The 27362-nt window shown below is 41.6% G+C and overlaps 1 protein-coding gene across 2 annotated transcripts in view; it reads left to right on the top strand.

Moving 5' to 3' along the window:
- Positions 1-27362, top strand: part of CERK (ceramide kinase) — a 65602-nt gene that overhangs the window by 20277 nt on the left and 17963 nt on the right. For both annotated transcript variants that reach the window (XM_006120418.4, XM_006120417.4), the window contains exons 6-8: positions 3806-3951; positions 21793-21867; positions 24528-24680. In XM_006120418.4, the coding sequence (XP_006120480.2) occupies positions 3806-3951; positions 21793-21867; positions 24528-24680 (374 nt within the window). The remainder of the gene's footprint in view (positions 1-3805; positions 3952-21792; positions 21868-24527; positions 24681-27362) is intronic.

The following is a 27362-nucleotide window of genomic DNA, read 5'->3' as shown; positions in this document are numbered from 1 at the left end:
TCTTACAGTAATTCAGTAAAAAATTTAGTTACAGTGAGGGTCTGATCTTTAGAAGAAAGTGTTACTAAGCTGATACTTTGTTTTTTTCTGCATACGTGATTGCCACAGATCCAGTTATAAAAAATCTTTTCAAATCAATTTGTCTGAGATCAATTCATGTGATGCTTCAGCTTAAAAGTTGGGAATGGTACCAAATAACCAGGCCTGGGATGCAGATTCATAAGCATAATTAAAACAAGGAATAGCTCTAGAGTAGTGCTTCTCAAAGTGGTCCGCAAAACCACTTTGAGAACCATGTTAACTGACCATGCCAGTTTGTTTACTTACCAGCATTGTGGCCATGCAGTTCTCACAGTTCCCATTGGCTCCAGTTCATCGTTTGCAGCTAAGGGGAGCCACGGATGGCAGCATGGACTGAGCTACCGCTTCCTGCTGCTCCCTTTAGTTTCGTGGAGCACTTTGAGAAGCACTACTCTAGAGATACAGAATCTCTTCACTGAAGCACAATTTTTTTGCATATTGACATTTTGATATTCACTTCCGGTTTTGAGTCAAAGCAATATACTCTGAATTTCTTGATCTCTATTACATTGGCCGTTATCCTCAGAAGGGATAGGCATCTGTTTCATCCTGGTAATATTGAATCTGTACTTGCTGTTAGTTGAGAGCAAAATGATAATATCCTTATCAATTGTACATTTAATTCCAAACTACTTCCTTGCCTTCACAGTACCATAAATCCAATCTAGAATTGGGGAAGAAATTTGTAAAGGATGTAAACATGTATAGTACATACTTAAGGAGGTGAGAAAATGAGGTATAATGTACAACTGAGCAATTGGCCCTCTTTTTTACTTTTAAAACCAGGTATTTGGCATGTAGAACAAATATTGAATATTTATATTATATTTATAGCTTAGTGATTCCAGTACTGGACCAAATAGAGGTTCTCTAAAAGAATAAATGTCACTTAGGTAGGATATCCACAGGGTTTCCCCTTAACTGCTTATTTTTCTACTCTATGCCAAGAGTTTGATTCGTTTGACAACTGAACTGCTTTGTTGTCAGAATTGAAATATTTAAATGAACAAGTAACATGAAAAAGTGAATCAGTATAATAGTCTACATGAGTTGAATGATGATGAGGACAAATTCTGTTCTGATCTGAACTGTGGAGTGCCTATTTCCTGCACTAGTCTGTTTCAGACAGAGAGTGTAGAATATGCAATAAAGTATTCCTCATGAGGAATGAATACTAAAGAGAAACAGGTCCTGCAAGTTAGTTACACGGTGAACAAACTAGAGAGTAATTGTACTAATCCACTTGTTTTAATATGTTACTTTCCAATGCTTGTATGTGTAGCTTGGGGACTTTTTACACAATTTTCTGAAGACTAGACTGGGCTCATTTTCATAATGCATCCCATTGGAAGTTTTTTTTAATTATAACTCTTCTTGGGCCCTATTAAGATTTTTTTTTTTAAAGGGATTGAATTTTGTTAACACTTATGCACAGACCAGGTATTATTTACAATGAAGTAATACTTTGTTTCTGATGTTACTTTTGGCTACAGTTTTGGCTTCTGTCCATTCTGAGCTTCAACTACGGTTGCTTCTCCAGTTAAACTGGATTAAATTTGGAAAACAAACTCATTTATGAAGATAGTTAAAATGACTTGTCTGGTTGTAGAATTGTAATCTTGGTGTATCCAACTCTTTAATGCTTTTGCGTAACAAGGCAATTTAAGGTGTCAGGATTTAGCACAGGGGTGGCAAGAGCCTCTGCGGGCCAGATCTAGCCTGCCAAGTGGGTTGATCCAGTCTGTGGCCTGTTGAGACCTGGAGACAGTGGAGCACACACAGTATTCTCCCCCTGCCAGGGGTACACGGTGTTTAGAGTGATCTTCCAGCTATTATGAACAGCTAATGGTTCACTCTAGGTGCCACTCGCTCCTTGCAGGGTGGGAGTAGGGACGAGAGACTTCATGCACTCACTCCCACACCTCCAGGCCAATCAGGCTGAGGGAGGGGGAATGCACGAAGTCTTGAGGCACAGCATCTGTCTGTGGGGAGTTTGGACCCCCCATAGACAGGAACTGCATTGTAGGGCGGCAGGCACCCAGTCTGTGAGGAAAGCAAGTCTTTAAACTGTATCCTCTTGTGGACCAGCTCCCACCTGCCACCCTATGCTGCTTCCTCTGATACAGAGGCATCAGTGCAGGGTGGCTGAGGGCTTCCTGGCAGTGTGGTTGGAGCGCACTGACTGCTGGCCCCTCCCCCTGGGACTATCGAATAGTCATGTAATGGCTAAAATTTTATGCATTTACATGACTATTCAATTACACATTATCTAACATCCCTAATTAGGAAGCATAAGTTACTTTAGATAGATAGTATATATGCCTATGTACTTTTGAGACTTGAGACTCCAGTAGCATTCCATTTTATAAACATACTAGAAGACTTACTCAGCTTTGCTCGGGTCCTTCAAGGCAGGGTGCTGGGCGTAGAGGGGGGGAGAATCAGGGCTGGAGGTGGGGGGGGGGGGAATTGGGGTTGGGGCTCAGGGTGGGAGGGTACAGGTGTTGAGATGAGGAGGGGCTCAGTGTAGGGGTGGGAGGGTGCACGATTTCAGGGTAGGGGCTTAGGGATTATGGGGGCAATTGGAGGGACCTAGAGGCAGGCTGGGGCAGCTGTGCCCTGCCCGTTGGCTCCTCCTGTGTGGTGGAGATAGGGGGAAGGTGCAACTGCAGGGACTGTGCTGCCCATCCCAGGAGTGGCTACTCCCTGGGGAGGTTGCTGGCCAGCAGGGCTGCCTCTTCGCAGGTCTGGCACTGGAGCTGGTGACCACAGGGGAAGGGTTTCACCTGAAGCTTTGGGGAAGGAAGGCCACTTATCCAGCTCATGGCCTGCAACATGCAGAGTTCTACCCCCATGTGGCCACTCTTACTGGTGCTGCGACCCCGCTGTGGTCATGGTGGAGCCTAAATGTCCCTGCTGTCAGACAACTCCCATCTGTATTATATAATACAATCTGATTCCAGGCACATCCCATTGACCTTGCACAATGGATCCCTTGCCTTATTTTAAGTTATGCTAAAAGGAACCTGCACGCCAAATTTGATGGTCCTAGCTCTTATTGTTCCAGAGGAGTTCTTGAACAAACGGACAGACACACATTTCTAATATATGTAGTAGATACTATAAGGTTTTTAAATGTATAACATTTAGTTAAGGATTCAAAGTATGTCTTTTATAGTAATTGTGTGTGGCACAGCACATTAAATAAAGTTGATGAAATAATATAAAACCTAGATAATATGTAATACAATTCTATTTAAAAGAGATACAACTATAATCTATTTGAATTTACCAATTATTTATAAATATATCAGCTAAAAGAGGGGAGGAATTTTTACTTTGTCTTGTATTTGAGTGCTCTTTGTGTACAGTCTGTTTCATTGTTTTACTTGTATAGTTAGTTTTCACTAATGTTTGTGTCTGTGTTCACACAGCAGTGGGGGGAGGGAGCACATTTAAAAATAGAAAAAATTGTTATAAAGTTACATAATTTGGCTGAGGGACATGCTAGTGGCTCCTGCGTCTAACTTGGGTTTTTTTGAATTTTTTGTTTGTATTTTTAATAGAATGTTTTAAGATAACTGTGCCCCTTTTTTATATATCATAAAGGTAAATAGGAAGAACAAAGTGATAACTCTTTTTATAAATGGTGTCTGCTCTAATTGGAACATCTGAATGTGTTTATTGACTGTTAGCATGTGTTCTAACTTGTGTTTTCTGGCAGTATTGTTTGTGTTGGTGGGGACGGAATGTTCAGTGAAGTGATGCATGGTCTAATTGGAAGAATACAGAAGGATTCTGGCATAGATCAGAATAATCCCAAAGCACCATTAGTCCAGAACAATATAAGGATTGGCATTATCCCTGCTGGTAAGAATGAAAAAGGGTTATCTTTCAGTTTACTTAATTTATTGATTAAACAACTTTTTGTAGTTAGGCCTACCTGTAGAATTCAATATGAATAGTAATACTCCATAAAGATATTGGTGGGCCAGTATAGATAGTGATGGCTGCAATGCCTTTTTTGTGGAAGAGGGAATTTGCAAGAGGGAAGGAAGCAAAAATTAAAGTATATAACAATTATTGTAGTACCTAAGAACTGCTTTCTTATATTTAGTATTCTGGGTCTTACATATACTAGTATAAATGTTAATGAAAAAGAAAGGTAAGGAAAAAATCAAACTAACAACCACTTAACTGAAAACATTGTTTTATGAAACCTACTGAATAGAGGCTAAACATCTTGTACAGTAAAAGCACCCCAATATTCTGTATTCAGGTGTTGAAATCCCTTTTGTGATATAAACACAACCTCACCTCCTCTCTGTGCTTCTGCCACAAGAAGCATAGAACCATTGGAAAGCCAGGCTACAGTTTCCAGAGACAGGTGTATCTTTTATGTTCTTCTTGACGTCCTGTAGTCATAAGGCCTGAAGAAGCCCTGCTGCTAGTTTTCTTCCATATCTCAGGGCCTGCCTACGTTAGGAGATATGTTAGCGTTATTTTGAAGTAATAGCTCATAAAATAACTATTTTGTGATAATGTGTCCACACTACAAGGTAGCCTCAAAATTAGTCCAAGGCAGGCTGCCTTAATGTGAACATGTTCCCTTAACTTAAAGCCCCAGGAAACACTGGGGAGAAATTACATGGAATGATTTGGGGAGTGGTAACTTCAAAATAGCAACAGTGGAGCGTCCACACTACCTCTATTTTGAAATAAGCATTACTCCTCTTGGAAAGTAGGAGTTGTTGTTTCAAAATAACCAGCCTTTTCTTTTTAAATAAGAAAAGTGTGTACACTCCATGAGTTATTTCAAAATAACTCCCTAGTGTAGACCAGGGTCTAATGAAGTGCTTGTTTATTCTAATTCACTAAGATTGTGAATTTGTTTAATCTGGAGAAGGGAAGACTGAGAGGGAACATAACAGTTTTCAAATACCTAAAAGGTTGTTAACTGGAAGAAAGAGAAATTTATTCTCCTTAACCTCTGAGGATATGACATGAAGCAATGGGCTTAAATTGCAAAGGAGGTTGTGGAATCTCCATCATTGGAGATTTTTAACAGCAGGTTAGACAAACACCTGTCATGGATGATCTAGATGGTGTTTGGTTCTGCCATGTGTGCAGGGGACTGGACGTGATGACCTTTAGAGGTTCTTTCCAGTTCTATGATAGCCAGCCACCTTTTTCAGTTTAATTCTCATTACTACTGATGAGAAGCATTGTTCAAAGCTCTTTCTTCCAAGTGAAGTCTGCTGGCAATGTAGATTTAACTACAAAAACTAAACATTTTTGACACTTGAAAAGTAATGACCCATATAACCAAAAAAGGAGATTCCTAAGGCTCTATGCAAAATGTAGTCTGGGCTAGAGGGAGCTTTCCCTCTTCCAGAACTGGAGTTCATATTAATAATACCCAGGGGTGTTTCTAGAACTGCAGATGTGTGTGGACATACAATTCAGGTAAGGCACAAAATTATTCTTTGACAGTCACATGACTGCCTTTGAGTAAATGACTAAAAGTTGAAACTAGAGTGTAGTAAGAAACAAAACACTGAGTATATTGATGGTAAAATACAGAAAAATTCTGGATTTCAGTGTTTTGATATTTATGTTCTGTTAAACTTACCCAACTCTCACTCCTGTTCATTTAGTCTTATAGTCCAGTGAGGTACCGTATATCAGATGTGCTTTCTAGAAATCACTCTGTAGAGATTTGCATGTGCTCCTCCTAATAATATTAATGAAGACACACACTCAAATCCATTTACAACTTAATTGTACACCTCAAACAAAATCTGAATTGCTCTCACTCCTTACTCTTTGCTCAAGTACAAGTTCCATTGACTTCAGTCAAGGTTGGTGTGTGTGTGTGTGTGTGTGTGTGTGTGTGTGTGTGTGTGTGTTTGTCTGAGTAAAGTGTTCAGGGTTTGACAGGTTTATTTGAAAACATTTATCTATTTATGGTGTGGATGGCCTAAAGAAGATGCAGCTAAAAAGCATAGCTCTCATAGTTAGGTTACGGCACCCTTAAACTTTAGGGATAGGAACAAATTAAAGTGGAGTTGAAATGTTTTTGGTTTTGAAGTACAGTATATGAGTTTGTCACCGTCTGACATTTGTTTAATGTACACACTTGCAATTATGGGTTTTTTTTAAACAATCTTCACTGATGTTAAAGTATTAAACTTCAGGTTTCTTTCTTGTGTGATCCTTTATAGTCTGTTTGCTACAAATTTGAGTTGTTTCTTTTTGCATTCATTTCGTCCACTGTTACAGCCATTTTTATATGTGAATTTATATTGTATTGTCCTGTAATTTCCAAAGTTTTGTATTACACATTCTACCAATACAGTCATATTTTTACTTTTAGCTCTGAAATAGCAATTTTGAAAAAATATATTTAATGAACATGTTTAAGGAAGCTAACCTCTAAATTTCAGAGAGTTAGTATGTTTCAGCAAAAACAGTGAGGAGTCCTGTGGCACTTTGAAGGCTAACATATCGTGCATATGACAAAGTGGATTCCAGCCCATGAAAGTGTATGTCTAAATAAATTTTAGTCTTTAACGTGCTACAACCTCTACATTATTTGTTGCATATTCTTTTAGGGAACAAATTTATAAATATAAATCCTTATGCATAATAATTGATTACGCATTTATGGTTTTTTGGTTTAGCTTTTACTGGTTTAGCTTTTACTGTTGAAAATTAGGAGGAAGGGCAGGGAGTCTTAATGTTTTATTTTCAATTTCTTATCTTTGTTTAAAGAGATGCTTATGTATAATGTATACTTCAGTAATTCATATTTCTGTTCATTATGCAAGTCTTAATGCTCAATTTCAGGTCTCCTAGCTCATAAGATGTCCATGTGTGAAATGGTCAGTGACCTGTTTGAGAAAAATTTGCAGGGTTTCTCTTCCAAACCCTTGTGAACTCACTCAGTGGTAGTCCTGGTGTTAATCTGAGTGCAGTGTATATTAGATGAGAGTTTCTGATGAGACAAAATTATGGCTACAAAAATATTATATGTTGTCATTCTGGAATTGGAAATCTATTTCTGTAATATTTAATTTAGTGTGCGTGTAGCTATTCATTTTTCCTTGTTCAGATTAGACACATGTATTGAATTTTTATAGCAAACCGTTCTGATTTAGAAGGGTGTTTTGGAGACAAGGGAGGTAACATTTAAAATCTTAAGTGGCTAGCAAAGGCATATTGTCTAGCATCTGTTACATTTATCCAAAAATCTTTATTCAAGTTCTATATGGTAGAACATTTGTTCCATACTGTGGTTCTGGGGAGTCAAGTCACAGTTCCAAGACTATTGAGGAATGGGAGAAAATGCATCAAAATTCTAAAAAAACAGCTCTTGGCAGTGCCAAGCAGCAAGGCAGTGCCATTGACTCCTGGAAGAATAGAGTTCTGTCTGCAGCAGTATGCCTTCTGTGGCCTGCAGCATGTCAGACTCCCCATGGAGGTTGCAGGATCTTAGTGGTGAGATGGGCCGTGGGAAGAGGATCTCCCACTCCCCATCAGTGAATGGTGTAGCGGGCCAAATAATCTAGTGTGTTAGAAGTGACCCGCAGGCCACTTGTCCATTTCTTTATTTTTGAATTCATTGGTTGCGTGGGACCCCCTGCAATGGAGGCCCTGTCTCTGTGCAAGTATGCTGAGTACATATTGATTATTAATATGAACCTCATCACCCACCTCCTTTCGAAGTAGACTGATAAAATGGAACATTCATTTGTGAAAAGTCAGCCTGAATGCAAAGTACAGGAAGTTCATGTTAAGAGCTGAGCCCAAAGGGAACTATAGAATGAAAAGGTTCAGTAACTGTTAGTAGATTAGCTGGTTTATAGTGTATTCTGTGTTGTTTCACTTGTGCTGTGGGACAAAAGGGAAACTTTACAGTACAATCTGTCATGCTATGCATGCTTTCCAATTAATAATAAAGAAAATGTTCAATTGAAGTTTTGAAGGAAATTCAGGATATACCCAAGAATTGAAAAAAACCATTTTAAGAGCAGATAAAAGTAGGATGATGCATTGTAGCAGAAGCCATTGTTCTAGTTGAAGTTTTTGTTCCTAGTTTAACTCTGTGTGTTGGAAAGCAAGACTATGTCTATGCTATGTGAAATATGGATGCTGCCGCAGTCAATTTTTCCAGGGTTCGAATTAATTTGATCTTTACTAGACCCGTTAATTTGAATTGAAGGTTGCCCTTGTTGGCACCTGCACTCCTGCTCTTCATGAGGAGTGTAAGAGATGTTGATGGCAGTATTTGCTCCCATTGACCTTCCCCTGTGTGGATGGCCCAGATACACGATTAAGATCCGTTGACTCCAGCTGCATAATTAACATAGCTGGAGTTGTGTATCTTAACTCAACTTTCCCCTTTAGTGTAGACCAGTCCTAAGTGTTCATACTACTTACAAACCTTTCCTTTTCCCTTCCTTCCTTCACACAGCTTTTATTTAAAACAGTGTTTCTTAAACTTTTTAAGATCGAGGAACTCCAAACAATAATTTTTTTTAATGGGGAACACAAAGAATGTTTTTGTTGGAGTCGGGGGGGGGGGGGGGGGGAGGGAAAGGAGGCTTGCCCCGTTAAGGGTGGCCATTCCCAAGGGAAAAGTTGTTGAGCAAAACAACCAAAAAAGGACAGGGAAAAGAAGTTAAGCAAAAAACTGAACAGTTTTCCCTTTTATCAGGAGAGCAGGAATTGCCCTTTTAAGGGTGACCATTTTGAACACTGTTCTTAGCAGCATACCTTCAACTGCCTTGTGGCACACCGGTGTGCCACGGAACACACTTTCAGAAACACTGATTTAAAATGTCCCCCACTTAAGCGTATGCTTTTAAAAAACTTTCTTTTTCACATCAAATTGAAGCTTCTTGCTTTCAAAAGTCCTCCTAACTTTATTTACCCATCTTTGCCAGTCTTTTTTTTTCTCCCTTGTGACCGCTCTTTTTTTCCCCCAATCTCTACAGGCATGTCCCTAGGTATGCCTAGAAAACTGAAGAAAGTGCTGTGATAGCAGGATACCCTTACTGAGGAAGTAAGAAAAATGTAATAGAAGTAGGGTAAAATGTTCGAGAAAATTGGGGATAATATAAGAGAATCAATGAAGCAAGGAAGAAAAATCTGAGAAGCCTGTCCTATGGTGAGGGGCTGGGAGATGGGAAGATGTAGACTCTTAGTATGAAGCTCAGCTAAGGTAGAAGTATGTTTCTGTGGGTCATATTTCCTGCTTTTAATCTCAATATTTAAAACGGAATAAGAGGCCTGTTTTGAGGTGGTAGTTGTGCCTTTGATCTTAGTACTATTAGAGTCACTCCTCTATATTAGACTGGCTTCTGAGACTGTTTCTCTATTACTTTGATGGCTTCCTCTCTTATGCTACACCAGTTTCCTTGCACACTTCTCACTGCTTCCTATTAAATTTTCCTTATGGACTTTCTCCTTCAAGATACTCTGCTTCTGTCACTGTGCCGTCTTCCATTGAATTGTTTCTTACAAACCTGGGAACCTTTATGGTTCAAAATACCTTCCTTCCTTCGGTTGGGTATACCCCCAAATATTGTTTAGACAGCAATAGAAATTTAATCTTTTTCTATGTATAACCTGTTAAATTCAGAAGTAATCTATGATGTGTATGCAAAAACCAATCACAACATTCCAGATAGTGTCCAGTTCACTTCTTAAGTTGATAGCATTCAGAATAGCAGACACTTCATCAGGCTTAATTCATGCCTGGAAATTCAAAAATTATTTGTATATGCCTTATCTGTGAACTTAATGCATGGACATAGGCATGATAATACCATCACATATACTCACCCACCTGGGCTTCTCAAGCACTTTGTTTCTATGTTCACTAGCAGAAACCAAAGCTGCTGTTCAAAATGTTTAGTGCTACACTGTGAGCTATGATGTTTATATATAGTGAACAATGCATCTAGTGGCAATTTACCTATATGACTGATCAGGTGGTCATTAGTATATTTCTTTGACATGTCCCCTGTTGGCCATAGCACCAGTCCTTTTGTATTCATTAATTGCATACTGAAGTTAAATAAACCTGTGCATTTACTGGCATGAATGAAACCTGTTGACCAGATTGCTACCCATGATGCTGAATGTACATATAGTCGTATAGCTCTGCCCTCGTGAATCAATCAGTTGATTTGTACCTCTGTGCTGTAGTCTACTTCACTGTTTTAGGATTGTTCCAGCACTAGTAACAATATGACAAAAGACTTCTATATTGCAAATCGAGTAACAAATGATTTAGCCTGTCAAATTTCTCTTGAAACACTGGATTGTTTCTGCCAATGTCATCAAATGGATTCTAAGAAATCAAACATAGCCCTACTTTGATTTCATACTGGCTAAATCTACAGTACAAGTTTTCTTGGTATGGGCATAAGGATCTTGCGGAAAAAGGGGAGGGTTGTGCATAAAGAAAACGTTCACACTGCTTGTTTTTGCGCAAAAACGGATTGGCAGAAAATATGCAAATGAGATCGTGTTAGTGTATTTTTTGCCGAAAAAACTCATAGTGTAGACGTAGCCATTATGTTCAGAGAGTTGTAGTAGGAGTTCTTCTATGCCAACAGAGGACAGTTTCCAGGGAGTGCATCCACTCTCACTTGTCAACTCACTAGATTAAAGAGTAATTTAAAAACTGTGGTGCTTTGTGCACGCTCCTGCCCCCAGGCTAATCAGAGTCTGGGGGCAGAGGAGCATGTGAAGTTTCCTTTGCTCTGTCCCCACCCTGCAAGCAGCGCATGGCGCTTAAAAGCGCCCCACACTTCTGGCAGGGTGGAAGGAGGCTTCATGAACAACTCTACCCCCAGGCCCTGATTGCCCTGGGGATAGGGAAGCACACGAAGCCTCCTCCCACCCTGCCAGGAGCACATGGTGCTTTTAAATGTCGTGCAGGGTGGGGATAGAGTGGAGGAAACCTATTGGCCTGGGGGCAGGGGAGCATGGGAAGTCTCCTCCAGGGGCATGGGCACCTAGAGGTAAGGGGGGCAGGCAAATGCGCTTCCCCACCCCCAGATCATGATTGGTCTGGGGATGGGGAACCTGGAAGTATCCTGCTCCCCTCTCCTACCCTTCCAGTGCGGCCCGGGGCCACTTCAGAAATGTTTGAAGTGGCCCCAGAAAAAAAATGATTGCCTACCCCTGGTTTAGCTGCTTACTTTAGCTGTCATATTGTTTAATGCAGTATTATCCTGTGGCTTATCTCCACCTTAGACTTGTAATTCTTTCTCCTTGGATGTACATTATGAACTTCATCCACACCCTATGTCTATTTAGTGAATGTCATGACCACGTCTTCAATATGCCCAATGCAAAGGGAACATTATGTTGACTGTAAACTATTACACATTTTCTTGAAAAAATGTGCAAAACATTTACATGGAATCAAGGCCAAGGGGAAGGTATGTAGCGGAAATGAATTTACTACTTCAACAGAAGTTGCCAATAATTAACACAAACCTCTTGTACCAAGTTATTTCCTAATCCTGTAGTCTTTCTGCAGCCAGAACGTCCATTGACTTTATGTACTCTATAGCTCTCGTGACTTCAAACTTGATCTTCAACCATCTGCAGTATGCTCCCAGTTATCTGAAACCTCCACATTATCCCACTCTTTCTTGACCCATGTGCCTTTCATGCTCGGGGTGAAGGAAGGGACTCAGCCAAAATACCTCATAGTCTAACACGGCAGAGGTCTCTAGCCAAGACTTCAAGGTGGAAGATGGGGACTTTCCTTCCTGCTGTTCTGTGGCTTGGACAGCAGTGCAGGGAGCTCTCTCCAATTCCTCTTTCATGGAAGTGGGGCTATAGAAGACTTGTGGTGCTACCTGAAGTCCACCCAATCCAGCAGGTGCTGGGGAAGCAAAGCTGTGGTGCCGGGGACGGGAGGTATCTCTTCTCCCACACCTGGAACCAGCAGGGAGCAGTGTAGCAAGCCTCCTGCAGCCCTTCTGTAATAGGAATGAGATAATCTGAGCTCCAAATAAAATTCTTGCACCACATGCTATTTTGATAAACAGTACCACTTGAGACTTGGATTCAGACTCATGCACCTGCAAAATTGCTGTGGAACATCTTTTCATAGTGGTGCCCAGTTGTAGTACCATGGTCCAGTCATAACCACAAGTAACGTTTTGAGGCTAAGAACATGCAGTGATACAGTCAATCCTCTGTTAAGTCAGTTTGCATATGTTGTGAGCAAATGACTCGGTATACCATGTGCAGCTATTTTACTTTTAAATGTTGTTGCTCAGCCCTCTCATTCTATGACCTCCCTGTGTGATACACAAGAGGTTTTGAATAGCATTTTTTTTAACAATCATTTTCTACCATAAGGAGCACTTGACTTGGGGTTGATTTCATTTCATGCCAGCCTGGCCCCACACATACCAAGCTACATTCAGTAACCTTGTATCGAGATTGGAGTTGTATGGGACCCTGTCTATTCAAGTGAAACAAACCTAGAAAACTATTCCTTCCTTCCCGCCAGAGAGAAAAATGCAGCCCTTAACAAAGAAAGCACTGTAAGGCTACATCCACGTTAGGAGCTAGGCCTGTGATTTTTATCTTGAATGCACATACCTGCACTAGTTCCCTGAGAGAGGGCCAATGGAAATAACAGCTGTGGTAGCACAGGCATTGGTAGCTCAGCTTAGTGGTGCCCAGGAACAAGCCCACTGGCAGCCCGGGGATGTATGTACTCAGTATAGCTAAGCCATGCTATGGCTTCCTACTATAGCTACACTGCTCTAGCTATACCGGCTCTCATGAAGCTATAGTTCAAGCATATTTATGAAAGGTAGGTGTCAATGTTAGTTCATAGTATAGACGTAGCCTAACTTTTTATTACAGGAGTCCAGTTACTCACAGCTGGATAAAGGAGGGATGTAAATGAGTAGTCGACTAACCAATAGCCTAGGCTTATCGGTTCTCAACTACTTACATTCTCCCCTCCCCCCCATATCAGAGGCAGCAAGGATGGGATGGGAGAAGCAGGAGCTGGTGTTGGGATGAGCTAGCTTAAAAGTCAGTACTCCCTTCCCCCCCCCAGCATCCTCTCCATGGTGTCGCCTGCTCCCCACCCCATGCTGCTACCATTGTCTCTATCGGAGGTAGTAGCCTGCGGGGGAGGAGGGATGCGGGGAGAGGGTCGGGGAGACTGCTGCGGAGCAGCCTCTACCTGCGGCAGGCCCAGGTTCACCATAGGCAAAGGCTACTCCATATCCCATGGAGCAGCCCCTGTCTGCAGCGGCTGGAACTGGTCACAATCAGAGGCTGCTCTAGCAGCAGCCCCTTTCTGTGGAGGGGCTCCATTTCCGCACTGGGACCCCCCGCAGACAGGGATGTTGGACTCTTTGTGAGCAAGCCCAATTCAGTCCCAGCTTGCACTGGGTCTGGGACCTACCCCCGCTGTGTCTCTGCTGTTTAAATGTAGTAGGAGCCAGGCTTCCTGCCCACCTGTGTCTTACTACATTTAAACTGCAGAGATGCAGCAGGGGTAGCTCCTGGACCCAGTGTGAGCCAGGATGGAGCACTTCCTCCCTTTATTGACTAATTGTGTAGTCCATAGAAATTCTATCAACTACCTGGCTAATTACTGGCTTCCTAACATCCCTAGGATAAAGGGCTTCACTTCACACTCAGCTCTCTCAAAGGGCTAAACACATATAGCAAGTCCAGCAACCATTCTTAACACTACAGGTTTTCCTTCACTGTGTTTTGGGCACTGCCCTCTACATACGCAAAGATTCTTTCTGGGTCTAATTTTGATGTTTTCAGTCAGTAAGACCATCTTGATAACCTTAAGGTATGGTTGAGTACAGAGAGTAGAAGGGGCATGAGTTGAAATAAGGAATTGGGGAACAATACACATGCCCAGGTTTGTGGTTGAAACATCTCTCATCAGCTTCTGAGTCCCATTACAATCATAGATTCTCGCCTGTCCAGCTGCTGCCAGTACTGTTTTGGAAATGAAGAGGTTTTGAACTTATCCGGAGCCGACCTTATTTCATACTGATGAAAGGAAATGCTCCTAGATAATGAAAAACTTAAGCAACAACAAATAGTCTAGTAGCACCTTAAATACGAATAAAACATGTAGATGGTATCATGAGTTTTTGTGGGCACAACCCATTTCTTCATATTGGAAATCCAGGAGTATTGGAAATCCAGATCTAAGAATAAATAAGGAAAACTGAGAGGGGAGGACAAAAGAAGGGGAGGGAAAAAAAGAGACTGTGGGTAGACAGATAGTTACAAGAGACTGATAATAATTAGCACCTCCACTGATTGGTTAAGTCATTAGAATGTGAAAGGTAGTGTGTGAGGTAGCCGATGTCCCTGTTCATACTATTTGCATAAGAATTAAACTTGTAAATGAAGTTAAGTTCCAATCCTTCCCTGTGTATTTGGCTTGTGGAATTGACCCTGAAACAAAATGGAGACTGGAGATCCATTAATGAGTGTCCAGGCAGATAATGAGTTCATTCACAGAAAAAGAAAATAAAATTTTATTAAAAGTTACAAACACTCATGATTTATGTCATGTTCTAATCTTTCACACAAGTTACAGAACGGAACTTTCCCTATTATCTTCTTATCCCATAATAGTTGCCATGTGGTTTCTTGCAACTTCTTGTGGAATTAGCTACTATCAGACCCAAATTCAAAGGATGATTAGTAAGATAGGGCATGGAAATTCCTGTATTCTGAAGGCTAATTATACCAGTTGAGGTGCCTAGAATGAGTCCAAACTGAAAGCCTGTTTGAAAGCTAAATTCAGAACAGATTGTCAGAACACAGGGCAGATAACCCCCATACTGATGATTACAGGTTGGACTTCCCAAAATCGGGATTCCCTCATCCAGCAACATTTGTGGTCCGGCAGGAGCATGGGTGTTCCTGGACCAGGGAGTCAACAATACCAAGAGGGCTGGTGGTTTGGATCCCTCTAGGGCTGGTGGCTTTGTGCTCTCTGGGGCTGGGCCCAGAGCCCTGGTAGCCCAGCAGGGGCTGCAGTAGCCCCAGTAGCAGGGCAGGAGATGTGGCACTTGCAGAGCTGTGGTAGGGGGGCCAGGGCTGGACACATGGCAGCTGCAGCAGCTTTGATGGCAGAGCCAGGGCCAAAGATGCAGCAGCCCAGTGGGGTAGAGTGACGGCTCGGGCTGATAGGGAGTGAAGGTACTCTGGGGAGCTAGTATCGGGGATCTCCTCTGGTCCCGCAAATTCCCTCCTTTGGGACTGGTCAGGTCCTGAGGGTGCTGGAGAGAGAGGTCCAACCTGTATTCTATCATTAGATTTACCAACCTAGTAATCAGAGTAATCCTAAACTATTACACTTGTTTTACCATGGAATACAGACTCCTGTTTATCTCATACAAGCTGCAGTTTAGGATGCAAGGCTATTAAAAACAAAAACACTTTCTAACGTTAGGTTCTTCCAGTTCCAAAGGACCATTCAGTCATCCCAGGTCACTGGATTCTTCAGTATTTTACCCAGAACAAGAGGGTTAGCCAATCCATAGTAAACTAACTAAAGATTTATTAATTTACAAAAGAAATTCTTTAATAAATTAAAGAAAATAATACACAGGTGAATTAGAGGTTATCGTCCAAATGACAGCATATAGGTGTCCTTAGGGCTTTGCCAGAATGAATTCCAGTGATCTCTGTCCTTAGGTCTCCCACACCGCTGCCTGAATTCAAGAATTCCAAAAATGAATCAGAGCAGGAATGTTCCCATGGTCCCGTATTTGTAGTTGGAAGTAGCTTGGTGAAGGTTACTGGCACTGCATGGGTTTTCCTCTAACAAAGAACAGGGAATGTAGACAATATGTGAGTCTCCATTGTTAAGCTAAGAATCCTTGGCTTTTGAACTTAAGTTCCCTTTTGTAAAGGGAAATCATGCCTCACCAATCTACTAGAATTCTTTGAGGAGCTCAACAAGCATATAGTCCAGTGGAATCCAGTGGATATAGTGTACTTAGGTTTCCAGAAGCCTTTGACAAGGTCTGTCACCAAAGGCTCTTAAGTAAGCTGCTATGGGATAAGAGAGAAGGTCCTCTCGTGGATTGATAACTGGTTAAAAGATAGAAAACAAAGGGCAGGAATAATTGGTCAATATTCAGAATGGAGAGAGGTAACTAATGATGTCCCCAAAGGGTCTGACTAGAACCAGTCCTATTCAATATATCATAAATGATCTTGAGAACAGGATAAACAGTGAGGTGGCAAGATTTGCTTATGATAGATAACTGCTCAGATTAATTAAGTTCAAAGCAGACTGTGAAGAACGTCAAAAGGATCTCACTAAAGTAGGTGACTGGGCAGCAAAACAGCAGATTAAATTAAATGTAAATGCAAATGAAGGCATATCTGAAAACATAATCCCAATTATATGTATAAAATCATTGGGTCTAAATTAGCTGTTATCACTCAGGAGAGATCTTGGAGTCATTGTGGATAGTTTTCTAAAAACATCCACTCTGTATGCAGTGGATGCTAAAAAAGCAAAGAATGCTGGAAATCACTAAGAAAGGAATAGAGAGAGAATATCTTATTGCCTCTATGTAAATCCATGGCATGCCCACCACATCTTGAATACTGTGGGCAGATGTAGTTCCTTCATCTCAAAAAAGATATGTTGGCATTGAAAAAAGTGTAGAAATGGGCAACAAAAATTGTTAGGGAGATGGAATAGCTGCCTTATGAGGAGAGATTAATAAGCCTGGAATTTTTCAGATTGGAAAAGAGATGACATGGGGGGATGTGATGGAGGTCCATAAAATCATGACTGGTGTTAAAACAGTGAATGAAGAAGAGTTATTTACTCCTTCCTATATAACACAAGAACTAGGGGTCACCAAATGAAATTAATAGGTAGCAGGTTTAAAACAATCAAAAGGAAGTATTTGTTCGCACAGCACACAATCAACCTGTACAAAGTCCTTGCTAGAGGATATTATGAAGGCCAAGACTATTACAAATGAGGTTCAAAGAGAGCTAGATAAATTCATGGAGGATAGGTCAATCAGTGGCTTTGTCATGGCTATTCCCCACTCTGGCAGGATGAATGCGGAAGTGGGGGCCCTGCAAAAGCAACCCAAAACTTGATCTCTGTGGGCTTTGGTACAAAACTCTCCCCAAAATACTAATATCCAAATTTTGGGGAATCCGCTGCCACCATCCAGTGCTTTTGAACCCACTGACAGGAGTGGACACTTGAAACCAATCCAAGGGCACCCCAAGCTCTTTTCTCCAAAGAGCTTGAAAAGAAAAGAGAAAATACAAGCTGCAGTCTGTGATTGCTGTCCCCTCATCAGAGGCATGCAGATCCCACAGACAGATTTTCCAAGACACAGAAATGAACCAATACCAGGTTAATTAAAAAAAGAAAACTTTTATTATTAATAAAACAATACCCAGTTACAAGCATAGTTGGAATGGCTAGATGGTAAGAGCCACTAATTTATATACTTATGGAGGATTCCCCCATGGGCCAAAACTTAGTTGTAAAAGGGAGGAAAATCCATTTCTAACAGCACAGACTTCAGATCCAAATCCCCAAACCAGAAAACAATAAAACCTGATGGATTTATCTAGACTTTACCCTGCTTACATATTATGAAGAGTCTTTTTCTTGAAGAGAGACATGTCTTCTGTCTCCCTTAGTATCTAGAGAGCAAACTGGCCAAGAGACAAAGGAGGGAAAATTTAAAAATCTTTTGTCCCAGTTTGAAATCCCTACCTGCATTACTATTGGCTGAGCAGATACCTGGCTAGGTACAGGGGACATAGTTAAATCCTTAGTCCCCAGGCTGCTGGCCATCCCTCATGGCCATGACAGGCTATTAGCCAGGAAGGGAAGGGATGGTGTTCCTAGTTCATAGAATCATAGAGCTGGAAGAGACCTCAGAAGGTCATCAAGTCCAGCCCCCTGCTCTAGGCAGGACCAATTCCAACTATATCAACACAGCCAGGGCTTTATCAAGCCGAGACTTAAATACCTCTAGGGGTGGAGACTCCTCTACTTCCCTAGGTAACCCATTCCAGTGCTTCACCACTCTCCTAGTGAAATAGTTTTTCCTAATATCCAACCTGGGCCTCTCCCACCACAAGTTTGTTTGTCAGAAGCTGGGAATGGGTGACAGGATAGATTACCTATTCTGTTCATTCCCTTGGGGCTCCTACTGTTGGATGACAGAATATGGAGCTAGTGCAAAATAAAATGGAAAGATTTGGTTTAGCATTTCAACATACTAAGTCTCTGAACAGCTGTTACTACTATGAAACCACAGATTTGACTTCTTGCCACCTGTCATCTATCATATTTGTCACTACCCTAAAAAAGAAATTGGGATCCTTGCCCATGATAGTGTGACCGGAACTGCAGGTCTTTCAGAAATGTCTCTCTATCACACTTACTGTTTCTTTTGGAGTATGATTACATTAAGTGTGTTTGCCTCCTCCAACTTTCAGAGCCTTACTCGTTAAACTCTCTAAATCACTGTGTCCAGCTTCTGCAAAATGTTTGTATGAGATTGAACAGCCTCCTCTCTAGTATCTTTCAGTGACAGTGCTGATGACACCATCTACCAGTAGTGTATGCCCTGATTTCCTCTGGGGTGAGAAAATGAATGGAAAGAGCGTTTCAAATAAATTAATCATTCATCCTTAGGCATGTTTCTTAGTCTGAATTGGCTTTGTGAAAATGGAGTAATCTGACTTGGCCTCTGTCCAGAATATCTGGGCTGTATCTGAAATGAGCCAGTGGACACAGGGGTTCTTCAAAGCTTATGCTATCAATTTAAGGGAAGGAGGAAGGAGAAGGGCTGGCAGATCCATAGCAAATCTCACCTAAATGCTGGCTCCTGGCTTTGTCTTGACTAATCATCTGAAGAAGTGGGGTTTGCCCATGAAAGCTCATGATTATATATTTGTTAGTTGCTAAGGTGCCACAGGACTACTCATTTTTAACCTTCCTTGATTTTCCTCAAACCCATTTCTCATCTCAGTTTAGGCTCCTGTAAGGTAATTTCCCCCTACTCAGTCTACTCACTCTGCAGTTCTTCATCTGAAGGCAGTATTTCATAATCTAAGGTTGGATGTATATTATGCATCCTTTATATTAGGGTTTTAAATTAATCCTGTGATATATTTTAAACAGTATAAAATAGATGATGTCCTTAGTTGAACAGATCTTTTTATGGTTTAATTGTCTAATGTTAAATGTTTGGTATGTTAAATATCTATACACATAGATAAGAAGGGCCAAAACTTAAAGGGGTGTAGCCACATTTAAAATAATTTTGAATAAAACTTCCATATCTGTGCGGCAATGAACAGATCAAACAAATCAAAAGTATTCCTTACTATGTGTAATATGTTTCTTTGCATTAATAAGAAGACAGAAACAGTCAATTTCACTTTGTTTCACTTCTTTATAATTTGCTTTTCTAGTTAAGGTCACTTGCAAGTCATATATGTTTATAGAATTCTGAGATGTTTGGCTTGTACACAATATAACTTGTTACTCTCTCAAAAAACTGGTCTTACTGGAATCTTTAAAAATGCATGCAAACTAATCTCTTGGGTTTAGATTTGTTTGTTTTTACAAAATCTAAATATTGAGTAAAATTTCACCATGTCCCTTCAAAAATAGTAAAACCATTGACATGAAGCTAAAATTATTAAAATTATTCAGAAGGTAGAAAAAGAATTATTTGCTGTGCTAAAGAAAGCAAAGTTTACTTTTAACAACTATGATGGTTCTCAGTGTTTCCAGAACTGGGAGGCAGTGTTACCCACTGAGTTCTTTCCTGTCCTTCGTTTAGGTGTCAGCTCCCTAATGTCACTAGCTTCACAGCCACTGGTGCACTCTCCTCCAGGCAATGACAGCTGAGACTTCACTTTACAGATTAACAATATCCCTATCCTTTTGAATGGTTCCCTTTTGTGATATCCAGCCCCTGATATTGTCTGCAAACAGGCATTCCAGATCCTTTGTCCGCAAGAGAAACAGTTTAGTTTTATCTAAATGCACTGCCCCTGAATAACACATAAGCACTTGTAAAAAAAACAAAAGAATGAAGATTCTGCTAGAAGTGAGAATGATGAAAACAAATGGTTACAAAGCAAAACAAAAAAAAAGAACCCGAGTCTACACTTAGTAGTTATCTTTATTATCTAAAACGTAGATTTCTGAATCCTTTCTCTGAGTTCGGTTTGTTGCAGCACTGGCTGACTTCATGTGAACCAGGACCCAATTTTTCATGAGAACACCTCGTTTATCTAGGTGTTTCCACAATGAAAGGATTCAGGATACCTTCCCTTCTTCTGTGTTTGACTGAAAAATAATTTTATATCTATTCATAGATATGGCGAGCTCCCGTCTTGCTATAATGTTTCTTTTTTACCTTCAAGAGGTTTTGATTGCCTACTGTTGCCTCTCATGGTTTTCCATTGAAAGTCTCAGCATTGGACAAGACCAAACAACTGAGCCTCATATTGTATAGCCAGCAAAATAGGCAGGGTGGCAACTTCCTCCTGTTTGAATGGGCTATCATCAACACACATTATCTCCTGGTAACTAATTTTTATGCAGAGTCCATAAAGCCATACTTTCAATACAAGTACAGTACTTTTATTATTTTAAATATTACTTGTACATAAATGTCATCATTATGAATCTTGACAAGTTACGAGTTTTCTATAGCTAGCTTACATAGGTAAATATCCTGTATGATGAGTTGCATGTAGTGAGTTCATCAGGTCTGAGATGAGAGTTTTTTTTAAAGAACAGTAGGGACTTTTTACCTAGGAAACTCTGTGTCACAGCAACTCTTTTCCAGTATGTGGGATTTATCATAAGCTGTTCCTCATCTAAGCAAAAGTATGCAGTAATGATAAATATGCTCCTTTAATGCAAAGGCAAGGTATAACTGCTAGATTTTAGACTTTTTGTTGTATCTTTACTTCAGACAAACATTCAAACGTGCAATCCAGGCGTTTATATAAAGTTACTGATTAATTATAGAGCCCACAACCCAGTAAATTTGTACTTTGGTAATATTCCTTCGACTTCCTGCTGTGTAGACAGCGCCAAAAGCCAAATTAAGCTATTTTGACTTCTGCTACACAATTGACGTAGCTGCAGTTGCATAGCTTAATTCAACTTTTGCCCTGCTCTGTAGATGTGCTCTAAGGAACTGTGCCCCAAGGATGTGAATTGATTGCTGGGGAGTGGGTTGTCTTATCTCTTTTAATGAGGTTTTAGTGAGCAGGAATTTCTGAATTTTGGGTGTAAAGTGGGAGCAGCTACCACTTCTTTCCACAGGCTGAGATAAAGAGGTGTAAAGTAGGAGCTGATTCTATCGCCCCAAATCCAGCATTCTTCAGTGCATAAAATAGAAGTAAATGGACTTTGTGCATAGAAGAGTAAATTTCACTGAGAGAGAAAATCAGTGTTCTAATATAGATTGTTATAATTTTCATATCCATATTATTTCTTTGTTTTATTCTATTTCCACATTTCAGGGAATGGAATAAAAGCAATGAGAGCAAATTTAATGTTTTTATTTGAATGACTGCGCATATATAAAGCAGTATTCTCTCTATTATTAGAGGATGAAAAATTAAAAGCATTTGTTTTTACAGGGTCAACGGACTGCATATGCTATGCAACAGTTGGTGTCGCTGATCCAGTAACATCAGCGCTACATATTATTTTAGGTAGGTATTCAGCTTAAATGCCACTTACTTCTTTTCAAGACCTTAATACAGGCATGTCACACTGGCGTTCGGTGGACCGGATGCGGCCCGATCGAAATTTTTTGCGGCCCACCAGTACTTTTTTATAAAGGAATGAAGTGTGGCCCGCCGGCCACTCAGAGCATGTGGCCGAGTACAGATCACAGCCAGCCAGGCCACTCTGTGCCACAGCGACTGCTCACGGCTGGGGCTGCTCTATGCATGGCACCCAGCACGTGCTCACAGCTCGGCTGCTCTGCGCTAGGCGCTCTGTGCACTTGCTCACAGCCAACCAGGCCGCTCTGCGCTGAGCTCTCTGCACACGTGCTTACAGCCGGCTGGGCCGCTCTGTTTACGGTGCCCACCGCACACTCACAGCTGGCTGCTATACTCATGTCGCCCCAGTGCTCTTGAGGAAGAAATATGTGGTGGCAGCAATGGCGTCTCCAAGACCAGGTATTATGTTGGGGGGGCTGGGAGTGCCTGGCTGTGGGGGAGTGGGGAAACATTAGGTTGGGGGGGGCTAGCTCTGGAGGAGGAGGAGGGAGGTGTTAGGTTGGGGGCACCTGGCTCTGGGAGAGGAGAGGCATTGGGTTGGGGGGGCTGGGGCTGGGGAAGGGGGAGGGGTTAGATTGGGGGTGCAGGAATTGCTTGGCTCTGGAAGAGGGGGAGGCGTTGGGTTGGGGTGGGCTGTCTCTGGGGGAGGGAGGAGGCATTAAATTGGGGGTACCTGGCTCTGGGGGAACGGAGGAGGAATGGGTTAGAATGGAGGTATGGGAGTGCCTGCTCTGAGAGAGAGGAGGGGATTATTTTGTTTTTTATGTATTTATTCCCAAATAAAATCACAAAATGTATATTAATTTTATAACAATAAATATGTCAATTTTTTGCAGTTGCACGAATAATTACATGTTTATGCAAAATCTCAAACTTACAAAGTATCTGAAATTTTCGCAGAAGCATGTTCTGATGATTAACCATGGTCTATACTTGTTTTTAGTTCAACAAAACAAGTTATGTATCTCACAAAAAATTAACAAGTACAGGCAGTCCCCGACTTATGCGGATCCGACTTATGTCGGATCCGCACTTAGGAACGGGGCTTTTCTCGCCCCGGAGCTCATGGGCGGCAGGTCGCCACCCGTGTCCTCCGGGGCGAGAAAAGCTTCTCCTGGTCTCCCTGGTCTGCTGGGGGGGTCCAGCAAAGCCGCTGGACCCCCCCAGCAGACCAGGGACACCTGAGCAAAGCCACCCCAGGCTTCCTGGAATCAACCGCTGATCAGTTTCAGCAGCAGCTGATTTGGGGACTCCTGGGTTTCTTAAGTTGAATCTGTATGTAAGTCAAAACTGGCATCCAGATTCAGCCACGGTTGAAACTGATCAGTTTCAGCAGCGGCTGACGCCAGTTCCGACTTTCATACAGATTCAACTTAAGAACAAACCTACAGTCCCTATCTTGTATGTAACCTGGGGACTGCCTGTATGTTAAATGTATATTTAAATTAAAAATTATTTTATATGTGCAAATAACAATTTTATACATCAAATTATTATATTATATTAAAACAAGACCTGAAAAACATTATAAAATATACCTAAAACATAATCTATAATAATAAATAATTACGACTTTCTGATAAAGTACATTTTCTTTGGTGGCCCTGAAAGCTATCAGTTTTCATTTGTGTGGACCTCAGTAGGCTTCCAGTTTGACATGCCTGCCTTAACATATCCAGGAGTGATCATTTCTGTTTAGGCCTTTCTTTCATGTGTAAGAATATAGTTTGATTATAATGGATAAAGTATGAGATGTTTGCTAGTTATATAGATGCTAAAGAGAATTAAGTTTGAATGAGCATTTCTGTTTTAACCCACTGTTTTCATAACTTTTTGAAACCATTAACTTTTGGTGAATACATTTTTGTGGGTACTGTCTAGCATGCACAGAGCAATACACAGCAGACTGATAAAAATGTTATGATCTATTGTAAACAAGAACAAAATGTTATGTATTTGAAAACTATTGTAATTCTGAAGGATAGAGCATCATTAAGATTTTGCATGCCACCTTTCAGCATTTGTTAGCTTTCAAAAGCTAAACCATTGTAATCCTAAAATGTGATTTATATATTTTTGCAAAGATTTAGGCAAATACTTAACTTCATGAATTGTGAGTAGTCCCACTGAAGTGAATATAAAGTTAAGCATTTGTGGACATCTTTGCAGGATTGGGGCCCTCGTGCTCAGAGTATAGTATTTGGCGTAAAATATTAAATATAGGTGTAATTTGTATTTTTAAGCATTGCTTTTTTATGTATTCTAAAATATAGAATTAGCCCGAATACATTACATTAAGCAACTTCAAAAATGGTAGAATTCATCAAGATGCTGCAATTGTCTCTTTCACCCATTCCATTGTCTCCCATTGGTATACTGCCTCCTTGTGTCTTCATTATTTTTCCTCCTTTAACAGTATTTGACATTGCTAGCCTTGCGGTATTTTTCTCTTTTTCTCTGATGCATGTTTTATAAGAGAGCTCTCAGCAAAACAAAATGTTTTTAATGTTAAAAATTAGTAGAGGTATCAGGTTTGAAACAAAGAATTTTTTAACTGAGATAAAGCCTGGAATTTCTGTTAACAGGTGATTCTCAGCCTCTGGATGTCTCTTCCATACATCACAACAACGCATTTCTGAAGTACACTGTGTCACTGTTGGGTTACGGTTTTTATGGTGATATTCTAAAAGACAGTGAAAAGAAGCGGTGGATGGGTACGATCAGATACGACTTTTCAGGTAACTTTTGTCTAATTACTTCATCCTTTTGTAGAATATCTTAAAGATAATGGAGTGCTGGATAACCTTTCTCTAAGTAAACTTTTGTCAAACTTTTCAAAAATAGCAGCCAGATTGAATCAGGCAGAAATTCCCTAGGAGTAGCACCAAGCACATTAGATCTCATTAATAGTCTAGCTTGTTGTAAAACTTCATATATGCTTAGTGCATCATAATGTGGAGGCATCCCAAATACAGGCTGTCCCCGACTTACGCGGATCCGACTTACGTTGGATCCGCAGTTACGAACGGAGCTCCCCTGGAGGACACGGACTGCGGGACCTCGCGGTCCTGCCACCCGTGTACTCCGGGGCTTTCTCCGCGTCTCCCTGGTCTGAAGACCAGGGAGACGCAGAGCAAAGCCACGGGGGGGGCTCGGGCAGCGGAGCAGCCCAGGCGCGCCACGGCTGTCCCGCTGCTGGCGTCCTCAGAGGCTTTGCTCCCCATCTCCCTGGCAGACCAGGGAGACGGGGAGCAAAGCCGCAGAGGACCCAGGTGGCGGGACTGCGGTGCGTCTCGGTCCGCCGCCCGCGTCTTCCTGGTCTGCTGGGGGGGGGGGGGGGCGCAGCTAGTACGCCCCTCCCCCCCAGCAGACTAGGCTTTTCTCCAGACGCCTGTGGCAGAGCAGCTGGGGCGCTGCCGGTTGGTCCTGCAGCGCCGCTCTGGGTGCTACTGGACCAACCTGGCAGCACCCTAGCTGCTCTGCCCCAGGCGTCCTGATTCAGCCGCTGCTGGTCAGTTTCAGCAGCGGCTGAATCAGGACGCTTGGGGCAGAGCAGATGGGGTGCTGCTGGGTTGGTCCAGTAGCGCCGAGGAGCGGCGCTACTGGAGCAACCCAGCAGCACCCCAGCTGCTCAGCCCCAGGCGTCCCCAAGTCAGCTTCTGCTGAAACTGACCAGCGCTGACTACAGGAAGCCCGAGGCAGAGTTGCTCTGCCCCGGCTTCCTGGAATCAGCTGCTGATCAGTTTCAGCAGCAGCTGACTTGGGGACACCTGGGGTTCTTAAGTTGATTCTGTATGTAAGTCAGAACTGGCGGTCAGTTTCAGCAGCGGCTGAATCTGGATGCCAGTTCCGACTTACATACAGATTCAACTTAAGAACAAACCTACAGTCCCTATCTTGTACGTAACCCGGGGACTGCCTGTAGCTCAAAAATGAAGGTTATACTGAATTTAGGAATAGAAGGAGTTTAAAAAGACCTTGTTTTTGAAATGCTACCTTGGGGTCTAATCTGCTTTTCAGAATATTTTAATTCACAAGTGGCTTTGTGTTAACATTAGAAGGTAAAGAAATTGAAAATACTATTCATTGGTTCATGCAGGGACTTGCATAAAGGAGAGACAAGTAATCATTTCCATCATTGCTTCCAGTTTCTTTCCCAACTCTGGGATTCCCTAAACTCTGTCTTGGCACAGACCTATCCGCTCACAGACAGATTTCAGGATATGAACAACATCATAGTTTGCATCATGAGCAACCCTGATGTTTCAGCCCAGACTTGTCTGTCTGTGCTTGACCACATGGCCTTTTGCACTTGTGACCACCCCCTCATTGCAAGACTTCACCTCCATTGCCTTCTGACTGAGCTGCAGTTCATATACTCAGTGATTCGCTACTCCACGAATCTCATGCTGACAGTTCTCGCCAAGGTCATCACTGATGTATGCATGGATGCTAGGCTCGGTAGTTCATATGGACAAATGTATGACCCAAAGGATATGGGATTCAGGATGACTATCAATATCCTAGAACTTCAAACAGTAAAGATGGTGTTTACTGTTCCACTCATTCTCTAATCCTGATAATTTCAGACAGCACCACCGCTGTTTTCTACATCAGTATACAAAGGAGAGCGATATCCACCGCTCTGTGCGCAGTTGCAATCAATCTCTGGAACCGGCTCATCAGCAATCAGATCACTCTGTCTACAGCTTGTCTTCTGGGGATGGAGAATATGCTTGCTGATTCACTCAGCAAACTCTTTACAATTGACCGTGAGTGAGAACATGACAAAAATACTATACAGCATCTTCGCGCCGTGGGAGTCCCCAAACAGAGACCTGTTCACTTCTCAGGCAAACTGCACGTATGCCAATATGTTGCTCAAGAATGCCCTTGGTTACTGCTCCCAGGGTGATACTCTCCTTCTTTCCCGGTTAGACCAACTAAACTACCCCTTCCATCCACTACTGCTCCTACTTCTAGGTACTATACAAAATCTGGTGAGAAACGGCAGGTCACTCTGATTGCCACCCTCAGTTCCAGACAATTCTGGTTCCCTAGTCTGCTGCATATGTCATCCTCTCCACTGACTACCATCCTGAACTTCCCTGATCTTCTCACCCAATTCACAATTACTGAACCTCAGATCATGGTATTTGGTAGGACATCAACCATAAAATATATAAGTTCATCAGCACTGCAGTACAGGATATTCTAACAGTAGGAAAGATTCACTAGACAATTTTATTGGACTAAAAGGAAACTCTTTTCATATTGGGTATAACATAAAGGTGTTATTCCAGAAGCTGCAGAGTTTTCTTAATCCTGGACTATATTCTGTCTTTAAAGACATTGGTTTTCTCCCTCAGCTCTTTGTGAGTCCACTGGTGATGATTAGCATAGTACATCCATGTATGGAG

Source organism: Pelodiscus sinensis, chromosome 1 (assembly GCF_049634645.1).
Source record: "Pelodiscus sinensis isolate JC-2024 chromosome 1, ASM4963464v1, whole genome shotgun sequence".
Classification (NCBI taxonomy): domain Eukaryota; kingdom Metazoa; phylum Chordata; order Testudines; family Trionychidae; genus Pelodiscus; species Pelodiscus sinensis.
The sequence above is the reverse complement of the archived record's forward strand: the minus strand, read 5'-3'. Positions and strand labels throughout refer to the sequence as shown.